Source organism: Lepus europaeus, chromosome 13 (genome assembly GCF_033115175.1).
Source record: "Lepus europaeus isolate LE1 chromosome 13, mLepTim1.pri, whole genome shotgun sequence".
Lineage (NCBI taxonomy): Eukaryota > Metazoa > Chordata > Mammalia > Lagomorpha > Leporidae > Lepus > Lepus europaeus.
The window spans coordinates 99,160,713-99,178,542 of NC_084839.1; the positions used below are offsets into that span (position 1 = coordinate 99,160,713).

Consider the following 17,830-nt stretch of genomic DNA (forward strand, 5'->3'; position numbering starts at 1 on the left):
GTGGGTTAGTTTTAGGATTAGGCTTAGGGTTATGTTTAGGGTTTAGGTTTAGAGTTAGTGTAAGGGTTTAGGGTTATGGTTAGGTTTAGGATTAGGGTTAGGTTTAAGATTACAGCTTCGTCTATGCTACAATTCATTTATGTTTAGTTTTAGTACTTAATGTGAGGGTTAGGGCTAGAATCAAATTCAGTGCTTGGGCTAATTTGAAAGTTACTTGTTTTGTTAGTTTAAGGTCAAGGGTTAGGACTAGGACTAAGTTTTAGGGTTAAGGTTTGGGTTAAGTTACAGTTAGGTTTAGGGCTAGGGTTAGGGGAATGGCTTAGGGTTATAATTAGGGGTTAGCATTAGAGTTAGTATTAGGGTTTAAGGTTAGGATTAAAGTAGGGTTTTCTTAGGATTAGTATTAGGGTTAGGCTTAGGGTTAGGTTTAGTGTTAGAGATAAGCATATGCTACAATTCATGTTAGGCTTAGGGTTACAATAGTATTAGTTTACAATAAATGCTATTGTTATTGTTAAGCTATTGACATAGGTTTAGGTTTCAGGTTAGGGTTAGGATTTAGTGTTAGGTTTAGGGTTTAGGGTTAAGGTTAGTGCTAGGTTATGGTTTAGGGTTTTGTTACTATTAGTGTTAAGATTATGGTTGTTGTTAGTGTTAATGTTTAGTGTTAGATTATGGTTAGGGTTAGCTTTAGAGTTAGGGTTAGGGTTTTGCGTTTTGTTATGGTTGGCATTTCATGTTATGATTGTGGTTAGTTTTAGGGCTTAGTGTTAAGTTGGGTTAGGGTTTTGGTTCAGGTTTAGAGTTAGGGATAGGGTTTTAGTTAGGCTTAGGGTAGGCTTTAGGTTTAGGGTGAGGGTAGGGTTAATATTAGTGATAGGGTTTAGAGTTAGTGTTACAGTTTAGGTTTAAGGTTAGGGTTAGTATTAGAGTTACTGTTAGGATTTTATGGGTAGGGTTAGGGTTAGAATTAGGATTAGAGCTAGCCTATACTACATTAAGTGTTATGTTTAATTTTATTGGAGAGTGTGTTAGGGCAAGATTTAGATTTTATATTTGGGGTAAGTTGAGAAGCACTGTTTATTTATGCCAAAGCTTAGATTTAGGGTTAGTGATAAGGTTTGGGGTTGAGGGTTAATGTGAGTTTAGGGTTAGGGCTTAGGTTAGGGTTAGTGTTAGGTTTAGGTTTAGGGTTTAGGGTAAGCATTAAGTTTTAGAGTTCAGGTTAGGTTTATTGTTAGGATTATTGTTAAGTTTAGGGTTTAAGGTTAGGGTTAGTGGCCATTTAGGATTTAGGGTTATGTTAGGGTTTCCATTCTTTTTATGGTGAGAGTTACGGTTAGTGTTTAGTGGTAGGATTGGATGAGGGTTAGGAATATTGCTAGGCTTATGCCACTATTCATGTTATGTTTTGTTTTACTGCTTAGGGTGAGTTTTAGGGCTAGAATTAGATTTCATACTTGGACTAATTTGAAGGTTATGCTTAGTGTTAGGTCTAACCCAAGCTAAGGTTTAGGGTTATGGTTTTGGTTTAGAGTTAGGGACAGAGTTAGGGTTGGGTTTATTGTTAGGGCTGAGTTTAGGGTTAGGTTTAGAGCTACCCTCGTGCTATAATTCATGTTATAGTTTGTTTTAGTTCTTAGGGTTAAGGATACAGTTATGGTTAGGGTTAGTGTTTAGTGTAAAAGTTCTGGTTTTAGTGTTTGGATTAGTGTTAGTCTTTAGGGTTAGCATTAGGATTAGTATTAGGTTTTAGGGTTAAGGATATATTTAGAGTTTGGGGTTAGGTTTAAGGTTTAGTTTAAGGTTAGGGTTAGGTTTAGTGTTAGAATTAGGATTAGAGCTAGGCCCCTATGCTACAATTAGTATTATATGAATAGTACTAGTAAGGGTGAGAATTAGTGATAGAATTAGTTTTAGTGCTTGGGCTAAGTTGAGTGCTACAGTTTGTGTTAGACCATGGCCTATGGTTAGGGTTACAGTGAGGTATGTACAGTTTCAGAATATGGTTAGGTCTGTGTGATTGTTAGGGTTATTTTTAGAATTCATCGTTGGTGATAGAGATGGTTCAAGAGTTTGGTTTAGCACTAAGGCTAATTCCAGGGCTAATGGAGTTGTAGGGCCAGGGATAGGGCAAGGGTTAGGGTTACAATTAGGATCAGAGCTATGCCAATGCTACAATTTATGTTATGTTCAGTTTTAGTGGTATTTTGAAGGTTAGGGCTAGAATTAGTTTTTGTGCTTAAGCTAAATAGGGAGTTATACTTTGGGCCTAAGGCCATAGCCAAGGATTAAGGTTAGGTTTAGGATTAGGTTTAGGGTTAGAGATAGGTTATGGTTATGTTTAGAGTTAAGTTTTAGCTTTAAGGGTGAGGGTAGGGTAGGGTTAGTGCTAGGATTAGGGTTTAGAGTCAGGGTTAGGGTTAGTGTTTAGGGTTAAGGTTAGAGTTAGGATTAGGGTTATATCTAGACCTATGCTTCAATTCATGTTGTTTAATTTTAGTGCTTAGGGTTAGGTTTATGTTTATGTTTAGGGTTTAAGGTTAGGATTATGGTTGGGGTTGGATTAGGGTTAGTGTTAGTTGTAGGGGTTAGGGTTAAAGTTAAGGGTTAGGATTTAGGATTAGAGTCACTGTTTTGGTTTATGGGTAGAATTAGCGTTAGGGTTGGGATTAGAGCTAGGTCTAAGCTACGTTTAGTATTATGCTTAATTGTATTTGTTAGGTGAGGGTTAGGACAAGATTTAGATTTCTTATTTGGGGTACGTAGAAGGCTACTGTTTTTGCTAGGCCAAGGCCTGGGTTTAGGGTTAGTGTGAGGGTTTGGGGTTTAGGGTTAGTGTTATCATTAGGGTTAGAGTTTAGGTTAGGGTAAGGGTTAGTTTTAGGGTTTAGTTAATATTAGGGTAAGAGTTGGTGTTTAGGGTAAGATTTTATTCTTGGGATTAGGGTTAGGGTTAGTGTTTAGGGTTAGGATTAGGGTTAGTTGTAGTTTAGAGTTTTGTGAGGGTTAGCATTTATGTTATGATCAGAGTTAGGGATAGTGTTTAGTGCTAGGATTAGATTAGGGTTATGTATAGTGCTATGCTTATGCTGCTATTCGTGTTATGTTTCATTTTAGTGCTTAGGTAAGGTTTAGGGCTAGAATTAGGTTTTGTGCTTGGAGTAATTTGAGGGTTATGCTTTGTGTTTCTCTAACTGTAGGGTTACAATCAGGATTAGACTTCAGGTTTAAAGTTAGTGTTAGAGTTAGGGTTATGTTTACGGTTATGGTTGAGTTTAGGGTTAAGTTTACAGCTAAGCCTTATGCTATAATTCATGCTATGTTTTGCTTTAGTTCTTAGGGTTAAGGTTTGGTTTGGGGCTAGGTTTTAGTATTTGGCTTAACCTTTAGGGTTACCGTTAGTATTAAGAGTTTTAGAGTTAAGGTTAGGGTAGGGCTAGAGTTAGGGTTTAGTTTGAGGGTTATGGTTAGGGTTTAGGGTTATAGTTAGGATTAGGATTAGGTTTAATTTTAGAGCTAGGCTTAAGGTACAATTCATGTAATGTTATGATTAGAGTTTAGGGATTGGTTAAGGTTAATGTTTAGGGTAAGGGTTCAGGTTAGGGATAGGTTTTAATGTTTGGCTTAGTGTCAGTTAGGGTTAGGATTAAGGTTTAGTTTAAGAATAGAGTTAGGCCTAAGGAACTATTTGTGTTAGGTTTTGGGTTAGAGATAGGATTAGGGTTAAAGTTGGTTTGTGTTTGGGTTAGAGTTAGGAATAGGGTAGGGTAATTTTTAAGGTTAAGGTTTAAGGTTAGGGTTAGGACGAAGGCTAGGGTTAGTACTATCTTTAGGGTTAAGATTAGGGTTAGCCTTAATTTTAGTTTAGAGTTAGAGTTAGTGTTAGAATTAGGGTTTTGTTTTTGTTTTAGGGTTAGAGTTATGGTTGTTTTTAGGATTAGAGTTTAAGGTTAGTGTTACAGCTGATCTTAGTGTTAGGTTAAGGGTTTAGGTCAAGGTTAGTTTTAGGGTTTAGGTTAAGTTCAGGATTAGTTTTGGGGTTTAGATTAAGGGTTAATGTTAGTGTTAGTATTAAAGCTATGCCATGCTATAATTTGTGTTATGTTTAGTTTTAGTGCCTAATGTGAGGATTAGGTCTAGGATTAAGTACATTGCTTGAGCTAATTTGAGAGTTGCACATTGTGTTAGTTTAAGGCCTAGAGTACAGTTAGGTATAGGGTTTGAGTTAGGGTTAGGGTTAGGGTTAGGGTTAGGGTTAAGGCTAGTGATAGAGTTTAGTGTTATGATTAGGTGCACTGTTAAAGTTAGTATTAGGGTTTAGGGTTAGGGTTAGAGTAGGATTAGGTTTAGGATTATAGTTAGGGTTAGGCTTAAGGTTAGGATTAGTGTTAGAGCTATGCCTATGCTACAATTCATGTTATGTTTAAAGTTAGGGTAGGTTTAGGGTACAGTATATTCTAGGGTTAGTGTTGTTTTAGGTTTAGGGTAAAGTTTTAGGATTAGGATTATGGTTAGTGTTAGGATTTAAGGTACAGTTGGGGTTAGGGTTTAGGGCTAGGGTTAGTGTTAGGTATTAGGGTTTTATTGTTAGTATTTAGGTTATAGTTAGTTTTAGGTTAGCATTTAGTGTTAGTTTAAGGTTAGACTAAGGGTTATGGTTCAGGTTTAGGGTCAGAGTAGGGTTTGCGTTAAAGTTAGGTTTTAGCTTTGGGTTGGAATTATGGTTTAGGGATAGGTTTAGGTTAGGGTTAGTGTTAGGATTAGGGTTTAAATTAGAGTTAGTTGTAGGGTTGGTTTAGGGTCAGGATTAGGCTTAAGGTTATGGTAAGGGTTAGGAATAGGGTAGGGTGAGTGTTAGAGTTAGGGTTTAATGTAAGGTTAGGATTAGGGTTAGTTTTAGCTTTAGGGTTAAGGTTAGGTTTAGGGTTAACAATAGGGTTTAGGGTTATAGTAAGGGTTTAAGGTTAGTGTTAGGATTTCGGGTTTAGAGTTACAGTTATGGTTTTATGTTAGAATTTAGTTTCAGGTTAGGATTAGTGTTAGCTTTAGTATTAAGATTAGGGTTAAGGTTAGGTTTTAGGGTTATGGTGAGGGTTTAATGCTAGGGTTAGCATTAGGGTTAGGGTTTACCATTACGGTTAGGGTTAGTATTAGCTTTAGGGTTAAAGTTAGGATTAAGTTTAGGGTTTAGGGTTAGGGTTAGGGTTAGAGTGGGTTTAAGGTTAGGGTTAGGGTTTAGGATTAAGGTTAGCTTAATGTTAAGTTTAGGATTAGAGCTAAGCTAAGGTATAGTTCATATTATGTTAGGGTTAGGGTTAGTCTTAGATTTAGGGATAGTGTTAGGTTTAGGTTCAGGGTTAGGGTTACTGATAGCTTTAGGGTAAAAGTTAGGTTTAGTTGGGGCTGGCATGTGGCATAGCAGGAAAAGCCACAGCCTGTGGTGCTGTCATCCCAGTTGGGCACTGGATCGAGTTCTGGCTGCTCCACCTCCAATCTAGCTCTCTGCTATGGCCTGGGAAAGCAGTAGAGGATGGCCCAAGTCCTTGGGCCCCTGCACCCGTGTGGGAGACCTGGAGGATGCTCCTGGCTCCCAGCTTCGCATCGGCACAGCTCCAGCCATTGCAGCCAATTGGGGAGTGAACCAGCGGATGGAAGACTCCTCTCTCTGTCTCTCTCTGCCTTTCCTTCCCTCTCTCTGTATTAATTCAACTTTCAAATAATCAAGTAAATCTTTAAAAAAAAAGGTTAGGTTCAGAATTAGGGTTAGGGTTAGGGATTGGTTTAGGGGTTAGGGGTTAGGGTTGGGGTTAGTTTTTGGGTTAGAATAAGTGTTAGGTTTAGGGTTAATAGTATTTAGGTTTAGGGTGTAGTGTTAGGGTTAGTGTTTTTAGTTTAGGGTTTTGTTAATGTTAGTGTTTAGGTATGGTTAGAGTTAGGGTTGATGTTTAATGTTAGGTTAGTGTTAGAGTTAGGGTTAGTGTTTTGGTTTTTGTTTGGGTTATCGTTTAGTGTTATGGTTATGGTTAGGGTTGGAGATTAGTGTTGGGTTGGGTTAGATTTTAGGTTTAGGGTTAGGGTTAGAGTTTGTGTTAAGGTTAGGGTTTAGTGTTACCATTTAGCATTCAGGTTTGGGTTATTGTTGAGTATTAGGGTTAGTGTTAGGATTAGGATTAAGGCTAAGCATATGCTACCATTAGTGTTATTTCATTTTTAATAATAAATGTTGAGCATTAGGGCTAGAATTAGGTTTAGTGCTTGGGCTAAATTGAGGGCTACAGTTTGTGTTAGACCAAGACTTATGATTAGGTTATGGTTAGTGTTGGGAATAAGGTTAGAGCTATATGACAGTAAGGGTTATTTTTAGAATTCATCATTGGTGATAGAGATAGTGCAAGAGTTAAGTTTACCACTAAACCTGGACTAGGTCCAGGGCTAGAGGAGACTTAGGAGCAGGGATAGGCCAAGTGTTAGGGTTAGGATTAGGATTAGGATTAGGGCTATGCCTGTACTATAATTCATATTATGTTCAATTTTTGTGGTATATTGAAGATTAGGGTTTTAATTCGGTTTAGTGGTTAAGCTAAGTTGAAGGTTATGCTTTATGTTAAGCCATGCCCAAGTTTTTGGGTTAGGTTTAGGTTTAGTTTTAGGAATAGCAATAGGGATTAGGATTAGGTTTTAGGTTTAGGGTTAGAGTTAGCATTAGAGTTTAGGGATAAGGTGAGGGTTAGCATTAGGGTTGGGTTAGCTTTAGCATTAAGGTTAAGGTATAGGTTTAGTTTTAGGATTAGAGTTAGGGTAAAGGTTGGGTTAGTTTTAGTGTTAAGGTTAGGGTTAGGATTAAGGTTTAAGTTTTAGTTAGGGTTAGAGTTATAGTTTAGTGTTAGAGTTAGGAATAGCTTTATTATTAGGGTTTGGGTTATGGTTAGGTTATGTGTTAGGGTGAGTGTTAGGGTTTACAGTTAGTGTTATTGTTAGGGTTAGTGTTAGCTTTAAGGTTTAGGTTAGGCTTAGGGTTAGTGCTTAATGTTAGGTTAGTGTTAGGGTTAAGAATTAGTGTTCAATTAGAGTTAGGACTTAGTGTTAGGGTTAAGATTAGAGAAAGTGTAGGGTTATGGTTAGCATTATCTTTATGGTTAGTTACTGTTAGGTTCACAGTTTAAGTTTGGGGTTTAGCTTAGAGTTAGTGTTAGAGTTTATGGATAGGGTTATGGTTAGGGTTAAGTTTAAGATTAGAGATAGACCTATGCTACATTTAATGTTATGTTTAGTTTCATTGGTTAGGGTGAGGATTGGGTCAAGATATAAGTTTTGTGTTTTGGGTAAATTGAGGGCTACTGGTTTTGTTAGGCCAAGGCCTAGGTTTAGGGTTAGAGTTAGATTTAGAGTTAGATATAGGGTTAGTTTTAGGGTTAATGTTTTGTTTGTTTGTTTATTTATTTATTTATTTTATTTTTGACAGGCAGAGTGGATAGTGAGAGAGAGACAGAGAGAAAGGTCTTCCTTTTGCCGTTGGTTCACCCTCCAATGGCCGCCGCAGTAGGTGTGCTGCGGCCGGCGCACCGCGCTGATCCGATGGCAGGAGCCAGGTGCTTCTCCTGGTCTCCCATGGGGTGCAGGGCCCAAGGACTTGGGCCATCCTCCACTGCACTCCCTGGCCACAGCAGAGAGCTGGCCTGGAAGAGGGGCAACCGGGACAGGATCGGTGCCCCGACCGGGACTAGAACCCGGTGTGCCGGCGCCGCAAGGTGGAGGATTAGCCTAGTAAGCCGCGGCACCGGCCCGGGTTAATGTTTTGTTAGGGTCAGAGTTAGTTAGGGTTTAGGTTTTTATTAGTGTTAGCATTTGGGTTGTGTTTAAAGTTAGGGTTGATGTTTAGTGTTGGGTTAGTATTAGAGTTAGGGTTAGGGTTGGTGTTAGGGTTAGGATTTTGGGTTTTGTTAGGGTTATTTAGTGTCATGGTATGATTAAGTGATAGTCCTATGCTACAATTCGTGTTATATTTAGATTTAGTGTTTAGGGTTGGTCTTACTATTAGGGTTAGTATCAATTTTAGGGGTAGGGTTATGGCTAGACTTGGGGTTAGCTTTAGGGATAGGGTTGGGGTTAATGGTAAGGTTTAGGGTTATGGTAAGGGGTAGGGATTATGGTTAGTTTTAGGGTAGCATTTAAGGTTAGTGTTAGATTTAGGTTTTCACATTAGGGCTAGGATTTATGTTACAGTTAGTGTTAGTGTTAGTGTTAGTGTTAGTGTTAGTGTTAGTGTTAGTGTTAGGCCTATGCTACAATTCATGTTATGTTTAGTGTTAGGGTAGTGTTAGGGTTAGGATCAGGATTAAGGTTATGGTTTAGACTATTGTTAGTATTAAGGTTTATATTTTGGGATAAGGTTAGCATTTAGAGTTATGGTTATGATTATGGTTAGGGATAGGTTTTAATGTAGTAAGGTTAGGTTATGGTTTAGGGTTAGGGTTGGGTTTTAGGATTAAGGTTAGGGTTAGGGTTGGGTTTATGGTTCAGTGTTAGTGTTATGGTATGAGTTCAGCTTTAGGATTAGGATTAGTGTTGGGTTAGTATTTAGGGTTTCTTAGGGTTAGTATTTAGGTTGTGGTTTGAGTTAACATTAGTGTTTAGTGTTAGGTTAGAGTTAGGGTTAAGTTTAACCTATGCTTTGTGTTAGGCAAAGGCCTAGGATTAGGGCTAAGGTTAGTGATAGGCTTAAGGTTAAGGATATTATTTATGTTTAGGGTTAAGGTTATGGTTATGGTTATGGTTAGGTTTAGGGTTAGGGTTAGAGATAGGGTTTACTTTTAGTGGTATGTTAGGTTTAGGGTTAGGGTTTAATGTTATGGTTAGCATTACTATTAGGGTTAGGAATTTCATTAGGGTTAGGGTTATAGTTAGGGTTAGTGTTAGTGTTAAGGTTAGCATTAAGTTATGGTTAGGTTTAAAGTTTGAGTTAGGATTAAGGTTTGGTTTAGGGTTAGGATATAGGCTTAGAGTTATGGTTATGGTTAATTTAGAGCTATGACAATGCTACACCTCATGTCATGTTTAGTTTTGGTCCTTAGGATGAAGTTTAATGCTAGAATTAGGTTTACTTGGGCTAAGTTGAGGACAAGGTTTTGAGTTAGGATTAGTTGTAGGTTTAGGGTTAGGTTTTAGTCTTAATGTTAGGGTTAGGATTAAGATTGGAACTAGGCCCATGTACAGCTCATGTTATGTTTAGTTTTGGTCCTTAGGGTGAGGGTTATGTCTAGAATTCACTTTAGTTTTTGGGCTAAGTTGAAGGCTACACTTTGTGTTAGGTCAAAGGTTTGGGTTAGGGTTAGGGTTAGGTTTAGAAGTAGAAGTTATGTTTAGAGTTTGTGTTAGTTTTAGGATTTATGGTTAGGGAATGGTGTTATGGTTATGGTTTAGTGTTAGGGTGAGGTTTAGGGTTAGGGTGAGGTTTAGGTTTTAGGTTTAGGGTTAGAGTTACGGTTAGTGATATGGTTAGAGTTTCAGTTTCGGGTTTTGGTTTAGTGTTTAGGGTTCGAATCAGGGTTAGGGTTAGGATTAGGGTAGGGTATGTTTACGATTAGAGGTGGGCCTATGCTATAATTAGTGGTAAGTTTAGTTTTAGTGCTTATTGTGAGTTTTAGGGCTAGAATTTGGTTTAGCACTTGGGCAAAGTGGAGGGCTATGATTTGTGATAGGCAAAGGCCTCTGGCTGGGATTAGGGTTAGTGTTAGCCTTAGGGTTAGGGATAGGGTTCAGGTTCAGGGTTAGGTTAATGTTAGTGTTAGGGTTTAATGTTATGTGTAGGGTTACTGTTTGGGTTTAGGAAATTGGATAGGGTTAGGTTTAAGTTTATGGTAAGGATTAGGTTTTAGGTTTCAGGCTAGAGTTAGGGATTAATGTTTGGGTTAGTGTTAGGGTAGGGTTAGTGTTTAGGGTTAGGGTTAGTGGTAGGGTTATTGGTAGGGTTTAGATTTAAGGTTAGGCTGATATTAGGGTTTAGGATTAGTGTTAGGGTTTGGGTTAGTGTTAGCATTTAAGGTTGGGTTTAGAGTTCAGGTTAGGGTTAACTTTTAGGGTTAGGATTAGGGTTAAGTTTAGGGTTAGTGTTAAGATTTAAGGTTGAGGTTAGCATTCAGGTTAGGGCTAATTTTTAGGGTTAGTGTTAGGTTTAGAATTAGCATTTATGGTTAGGGTTAGGGATTACACTTAGGATTAGGGTTAGGATTAGGTTTGGGTTAGGATTAGTGCTTGGCCTATACTACAACTTGCTTTATTTTTAGTTTTGATCAGAGGGTTAGTGATAGGATTAGTGCTTGGTCTAAGTTCAGGGCTATGCTTTGTGTTAGGCAAATGCCTTGGGTTAGGGTTAGAGTTGATGATAAGTTTAGGGCTAGTAATAAAGTTTATGTTTAGGATTAGTGTTAGTGTTAGGGATAGGATTTAGATTTGGTGTTAGGTTATAGTTAGGGCTAGGGTTTAATGTTAAGGTTAGGATTTAGTGTTAGGAATTGGGTTAGGTTTAGGGTTAGGGTTTAAGGTTAGGGTTAGCAATTTGAGCTAGGATTAGCATTAGAAATATGGTTTGATTTAAATTTAGGGTTAAGATTATTTTTAAGGTTAGGTTTAGGGTTAGGGTTTAGACCTACATTTAGGGTTAGGTTTAGGATTAATGCTAAGCCCATGCTACAGTTTGTGTTATGTTTAGTTTTGGTCCTTAGGCTGAGTATTAGGGTTAGAATTAGGTTTAGTGTTTGGGCTAATTGGCAGGCTAGGCTTTGAGTTAAGCAAGATATAGGGTAAGCGTTAGGGTAGGTTTTAAGATTAGGGTTAGGGTTAGTTTAGTGATATGTTTACAGTTTAGAGGCTAGGTTTAGGGATAAAGTTTATGGTTAGGATTAGGATTAGGGTAAGTGTTAGCATGTTATGTTAAGTTTTGGTCCTTAGGATGAAGCTTAGGTCTAGAATTATGTTTAGTGCTTGGGCTATATTGAGAGCTACACTTGATTTAAGCCAAGGTAGGGTTAGGGTTAGGGTTAGCGTTACGGTCAGGGGTTAGGGTTAGGGTTAGGGTTAGAGTTAGAAGTTAGTGTTACTGTTAGGGTTACAATTAGGGTTAGTTTTATGGTTAAGGGCTAGGGATTGGGGCTATTGTTATGGTTAAGGTTAAGGGTTAGTGTTAGGGGAGTTTTAGGTGTAGGGTTAGGATTAGGATTTAGGGTTAAAGTTAGAGCTAGGGGAGTGATGTAGGTTTATTTTTAGGGTTAGTGTTGGTGATATGGGAAGAGTTTAGGGTTAGTGTTTGGGTTCAGGTTTAGGGTTTGGATTGATGTTAGGGTTAGTGTTAGTATTAGGGTGAGCATTAGCCTGTGCTCCAATTCATGTTATGTTTAGTTGTAGTGCTTAGGGTAAAGGTTAGGGCTAGAACTTGATTTAGTGCTTGAGTTAAGTTTAGGACTAGGCTTTGTGTTAGGTAAAGTCCTAGTGTTAGTGTTAGTGTTAGGGATAGGGTTTAGGTTTAGGGCGAGGGTTAGGTTTAGGTATAGGGTTTTGGTATAGTGTTAGGTTAGTGTTAGTGTTAATGTTAAGGTTTAATGTTTTGGTTAGGATTACTGTGTGTTTAGGGTTAGGGATAGGGTAAATGTTAGGTTTAGGGTAGTTGTTTATATGGATCCTATGCATGAAACATAGCATAGTTGAATACTCTGAGAGCTGTGTTGACCCCATGATTTCAAATACATATTTGGTATAGTAGAACACAGTTCCCATGCTAATTGTCTTCTGTGTGCTGTTCTCATCCACAGTCATAAGCTGGAAGCCTACTGAAATGAATACGCATAGACTTGACTGTTCCATAACTGTAGAGTACTCCCAAAAGTTCGCAGTCACTGCTGTTCACTGGAGCAGTTGATTCAATTCACTAAAGTAATTTCATGACAAACACCTGTTTTAAGCACAGCTAAGTATTGAGTAGCTACAGTAATGTAGTGATTTTGTGGCAAGAACATTATTCCTTTTCTTAGCAGCATTGTGGCCCCACTGCTTCCAAAATGGCCAACCAACACCTGGACTTGGGCCTTATTGAGTATGCTGTATGAGGACTTGAGGTTTATTGGAAACAAGTGATGTCCCAAAGTTCTCTCAAAGAGTGGAGTCCAGACCACCTTGGTATTCAACTGACAGCAGTTTTCAGTTGGAATAGATGACATACCTTGCAGCCACAGGCTACTGGCAGAACAGTTGATGCAGATCTAGACCTTGGAATGTCTGATAAGAGAACACTTCAGTAGCCATGTTGATCCTGTGAGTTCAGAGAATATGTTCTGTATCTCAAGGAGAACCTAGGTACTATGCTGAGCCTCCTCGGTATGCTCAGTTGGCATCTAAAGTCACATGCACAACATCTACTGAAATGGCTATGTAGGGATGAGACTGTTTCCCAAATGGAGGGTCCTCCTGAAAGCTCACAGTCACTGCTGTTCTATGGAGCAGCTGACTAAACTCAGTGAAGTGACTTAGGGCCAATCACTGGTATTTGACATGACCAAGTATTGAGTAGTTATGATAACATAATGATTTTATGGGAGGAGCATTATTCTTGTTCTTACAGTGTATGCACTTCTGAAGCAGAGTGCTTACTGCTTCCAAAGTGGCTTACCTGAATTGTGCCTGAAAAATAGTTGTGTCTGAGGTGCCAGCTTGGAATAGAGATAGTCTCTCCTTGGCAATACGGCAACTACTGTGAGTTTCCTTAGTGTTCACCGATCGATACCCATACATGGCCTGATCCAAGCATGCTGTAACACACAACATAAAGACTTCAGGGTTATTGGAAACAAGTGATTGCCCAAAGTTAAGTTTCATGCTTGGGTTAATTTGAGGGTTATGCTTTGTGTTCAGCCTAGGCCTAGGGTTAAGTTTAGGGTTAGGTTCAGGTTTAGTATTAGAGTTAGAGTTATTGTTAGGTTTAGGGGTAGGGTTATTGTCAGCATTAGTATATGGTTAGGGATTAAGGTTAGTATTAGGGTTAGGGTTTAAGTTAGTGATAGGTTTAGGGTTAGTTTTGGGGTTTATAGTTAGGGTGATGGTTAGTATTTGGGTTTAGGTTTATGGTTAGGATTAGAGTAAAGGTTTGTTTAGGGTTAGGTTTAGTGTTAGGGTTAGAATTAGTGTTAGGATTATGGTGTGGGGTTGGTGTTAGGGTTCGATTTAGTGCTAGCACTATGCTACAATTAGTGTTATGTTTAGTTTTAATAGTAAGGGTGAGGGTTAATATTAGGGTTAGGGTTTAGAGTTAGGGTTAGTATTAGAGTTAGAGTTTTTTTTAGGGTAGATTTAGAGCTACAGTTAGGGTTAGTGTTATGATTGAGTACTAGGGTTAGTGTAGTGTTAGTGTATAGTATAGGGTTAGAGTTAGGGTTAGAGCTAGGCCTAGGCTACAATTAGTGTTATGCTTAGTTTTAATAATAAGGGTAAGTGTAAGGGCTAGAATTAGTTTTAGTGGTTGGGCCAAATTGAAGGTACAGTTTGTGTTAGGCTAAGGCCTATTGTTAGGGTTTAGGTTAAGATTAGAATTAATGTAAGGAATAGGGTTATTGTTAGAATTCATCTTTGTTGGCCGGCACTGTAGCTCAATAGGCTAATCCTCTGCCTAACGGCAACGGCACACCGGGTTCTAGTCCCGGTTGGGGCGCCAGATTCTGTCCCGGTTGCCCCTCTTCCAGTCCAGCTCTCTGCTGTGGCCCGGGAGTGCAGTGGAGGATGGCCCAGGTCCTTGGGCCCTGCACCCCATGGGAGACCAGGATAAGCACCTGGCTCCTGCCTTTAGATCAGCGGCAGCCATTGGAGGGTGAACCAATGGCAAAGGAAGACCTTTCTCTCTGTCTCTCTCTCTCACTGTCCACTCTACCTGTCAAAAAAAAAAAAAAAAAAAAAAGAATTCATCTTTGTTGATAGAGATAATGTGAGAGTTAGGTTTAGCACTAAGGCTAAATCCAGGGCTAGTGGGAGGCTTAGGGGCTAGGGCAATAGCATGGGTTATGGTTAGAATTACAATTATAGCTATTTCTATGCTATAATTCATGTTATATTCAGTTTTAGTGGTAGGGTGAGGGGTAGGGCTAGAATTAGTTTTAGTGCTTAGCTTAAGTTGATGGTTATTCTTTGTGTTATGCCAAGGTCAAGTGTTATGTTTAGGTTTAGGTTTATGTTTAGGGATAGGGATAAGGTTTAGGGTCAGTGTTAGTGTTTGGTTTAGGGTTTAGGGTTGGGATTAGGGCTACTGTTAGGGTTAGGGTTTCAGGATAGAGATAGGGTTAAGGCTAGGGTTAGTGATAGAGTTAGAGCAAGGAATATGATACAATTTGGATTATGTTTATGTTTAGTGTTTATGGTTATGGATAGGGCTAGGGTTAAGATTTAGTGTTAGGGATAGAGTTAGAGTTAGGTTTAGATTTAGGGTTTAAGGTTAGGGTTGACTTTTAGGTTTAGAGTTACTGTTAGTGTTTATGGGTAGAGTTAGGATCAGGGTTAGAGTTAGGATTTGAGCTAGGCCTATGCTCCTTGTAGTGTTATGTTTAATTTTATTGGCTGGGGTTCGGTAAGTACAAGATTTATGTTTGTTGCTTGGGGTAAGCTGAGGGCTACTTTTCTTTTAGACCAAGGCCTAGGTTTATGTTAGTCCAAACTTATAGTCAGGGTTAAGTGTAGGGTTACAAATAGGATTAAGGTTATTTGATATGGTTACTGTTAGAATTCATCATTGGTCACAGAGATAGTGCTTCAGGTAGATTTAGCATTAGGACTAAGTCCAGAACTAGTAGAGACTTGGGGCCAAGGATAGAGAGCAAGGGTTAGGTTTAGGATTAGGATTGAACAATGCCGATGCTAGAATTCGTGTTATGTTCAATTTTAGTGGTATTTTTGAAGGATAGAGCTAGAATTAGGTTTAATTATTAAGTTAAGTTGATCATTACACTTTGTGTTAGGGCATGGCCAAGGCTTAAGTTTAGGTTGAGATTTACAGTTAGGGTTAGGGATAGGGTTTAGTGTTAGGGCTACAATTAGGTTTTAGGTTTAGTGCTAGGGTAGTGTTAGTGTTAGAGTTGAGTCAGGGTTAGGGATAGAGTTAGGGTTCAGGGTTGAGGTTAGGGTTATGGTTAAGTCAAGATGTAGGGTTAGGGTTAAGGTTAGGGTTAGCTTTAGAGCTAGAATTTAGGATAAAGACTTAGGGTTAGGTTTAAGGTTTAGAATTAGTGATTAAGATTAGTATTAGGGATATAGTTTGGGTTTAATATTAGGATGAAATTTAGGATTAGTGTTTGGGTAATTCTAACTCTAACATTTACCAAACTGTAACCTCAACCCTAAACCCTAACCCTAATCCCCACTGCAATACTAAACCCTAACCATAATCTTAACTTTGCTTCTTATCAGAGTAAATTATGAATCTTTACACACATCAAATTTGCTCTAACCCTATTTTGGAAGCAGTTAAGTCATAAAAGGATTTTTATCTGTTGATATGTCTCTATATAGCTTGTGCCCTACTTCCTTCTGAAATGGTCATGGCATAGATAGCTGAAAATAAGTTCTGAACCATTTCTTTCTTTCTTTTTTTTTTCATATTCCCGACAAAGTTTTTACAGCACCTCTGGCTCCAGAATGTTCTACTCTAGAAAATCTATTCTAATCTAGAATCTTCCCCAGATAATGTGGCTTATTCTTTTCTCACTCCTGTGCTTAGGGCAATGTCCTTAGGGTTGAGGAAAGTAATTTTAGTTTTATGATTTCTTCTAGAAACATACGAATGTATTAGTCACCCATGAGAAGCCACCAAGTGACGTCAGGTGAATATTGGAGAACAATAGGCAAGGATTGGTTGGGGAATGGGTCAGCATCCTCAGGGTAGGTATTTTGGAAAAGAGAAAAAAAAAAAAAAAAAAAGAACAGGTCTTTCTACAGCATTAAGGTCCAATCTAGCTCCTAGTAACTTTAGCCAACAGTTTTGTCTGCTCAGCAGTTTGTTAATTCTTTTTCTTTGTTTCATCCTGTGCCTCAGACACAGATTTCTTTCCAAATGCTCTAAGTTACCTCTTCCAGGTGTTTTTCTTTTGCCATCTTCTACACAGCAAACAATCTCCCTGAGCTCGCACTGGGTATGGGGTGCTTCAAAAACATTGTGAAAAAAAAAAAAAAACAGAAATGAAAGATAAATGCCTTTTAATCCAAAAAATCTTGAAATCTATGCATAGTTTTCACAACCACAGCTGCCTCCAAGTTTCAGAAGGCCTCTTCTCTGCACAGGTTTTAGAATTGTTGACCCCAAATAAGCTTACCTTTTAATTTCATTGTCCTGCAAACATCTTTTTAAAGATTATTTATTTGTTTGAAAGTCAGAGTTACAGAGAGAGAAAGGGATAGAGGGAGAGACGTAGAGGGAGAGAGAGAGGTCTTTCATCTGTTGGTTCATTCCCCAAATGGCTACAATGGCTGCAGCTGGGCTGATCTGAAGCCAGGAGTCAGGAACTTCTTCCAGGTGTCTCACATGGGTGCAGGGAGCCAAGCATTTTGGGCCATTTTCTACTGCTTTCCCAGGTGCATTAGCAGAGAGCTGGATCAAAACAGGAGCAGCTGAGACTCAAATCAGTGGCTATGTTGCATGCAAGCACCACAGGCAACAGCCTTACCTGCTACACCACACTACCGGCCCCATGGTTATTATTTTGTCACAGGGAAAGTATACAAGTTAGGGGCAGCCCAAGGAAGAAACTCCTAGGAAAGTTCTGGAGAGTCCCAAAGGAACACATCCATGTCCTCAGGATGTGGGGCATCACCCAGTGCCTATTTAGAACACACAGGGACAACTGCTAATCCACCATGCTTTGCTGAGCTTGCAAGAACAGAGCTGTAATGCAGAGTTAGGGTTACACATGTCATGGATGTTGATCTGAGTCTCCTGCTTTCTTCCCCAAGGGGAGGTCAGGATGCTCCCACAGAACCCAACACCCCAACTTTGTAACCACATAGTCAGATTTCTTATCACACACTTACAGTAGGGGAGGGAAACTCACCAGGCAGGGAAACACCTGGAGGCTGGTGGTCAAGATCAAATGGTGTCAAGGTGGATGCTGGTCATAAAGGCTTCCAGGAGGAAGTGGACCAGGGACAGAATGGGGAGAACAGATGGGAAGACCATGACACATAGAGCTGGGACAGAAACCATTGTGTTGCATACAATGGAGCAAGCAACAGGTTCATTTCCTAATTTCCCCCAAATATATGCAATAGCTGTGGCTTGGCCAGGTCAAAGCAAGTAGCTGGGAGCTCAATCTAGGTCTCCCAAGTGGGTGGCATGGACCCGACCCCTTGAGCCATCACTGCTGCCTCCTAGAGTACATGTTAGCAGGAAGCTGGAGTCGGGGGTACAACCAGAACTTGCATCCAGGTGCTCTTCTATGGGATGTGAGTATCCCCAGAGGCACCTTAACTACTATGCCATATACACAAACTTTCCCTTAAAAAAAAATCCAAAAAGAAACAGGGCCAATATGATCCAATAAATAATGATCCAATAAAGAAGGCACAGAGCCCAGGCTCTGTGAACTTTTAGGGGCTTATGAAAATGCTTCCATTTCTTTTAAAAAATTAGGATGGAAAACTGCAGATAGAACCCTGGAGGGAGCAGTAAGTGACATTTCCTGTAGTTCTCACCTGCATGGGAAACCTGGATTGAGGTCCCGGCTTCCCCAGCTGTTGTAAGTATTTGGGGAGTGACCCAGCAACTCCCCAGTTAGCTGCAACAGGCAGGCCTGGGCCAGGTCAAAGC

The 17,830-nt window shown here is 39.3% G+C and overlaps 1 protein-coding gene across 1 annotated transcript in view; it reads right to left on the reverse strand.

Moving 5' to 3' along the window:
• LOC133772932 (armadillo repeat-containing protein 3-like) overlaps positions 1-17,830 on the reverse strand; it is a 128,655-nt gene that overhangs the window by 106,877 nt on the left and 3,948 nt on the right. The window contains exons 2-3 of the mRNA XM_062210086.1: positions 16,096-16,170; positions 12,662-12,800 (exon numbers count right to left, since the gene is read on the reverse strand). Of these exons, the coding sequence (XP_062066070.1) occupies positions 12,662-12,783 (122 nt within the window). The 5' untranslated portion in view covers positions 12,784-12,800; positions 16,096-16,170. The remainder of the gene's footprint in view (positions 1-12,661; positions 12,801-16,095; positions 16,171-17,830) is intronic.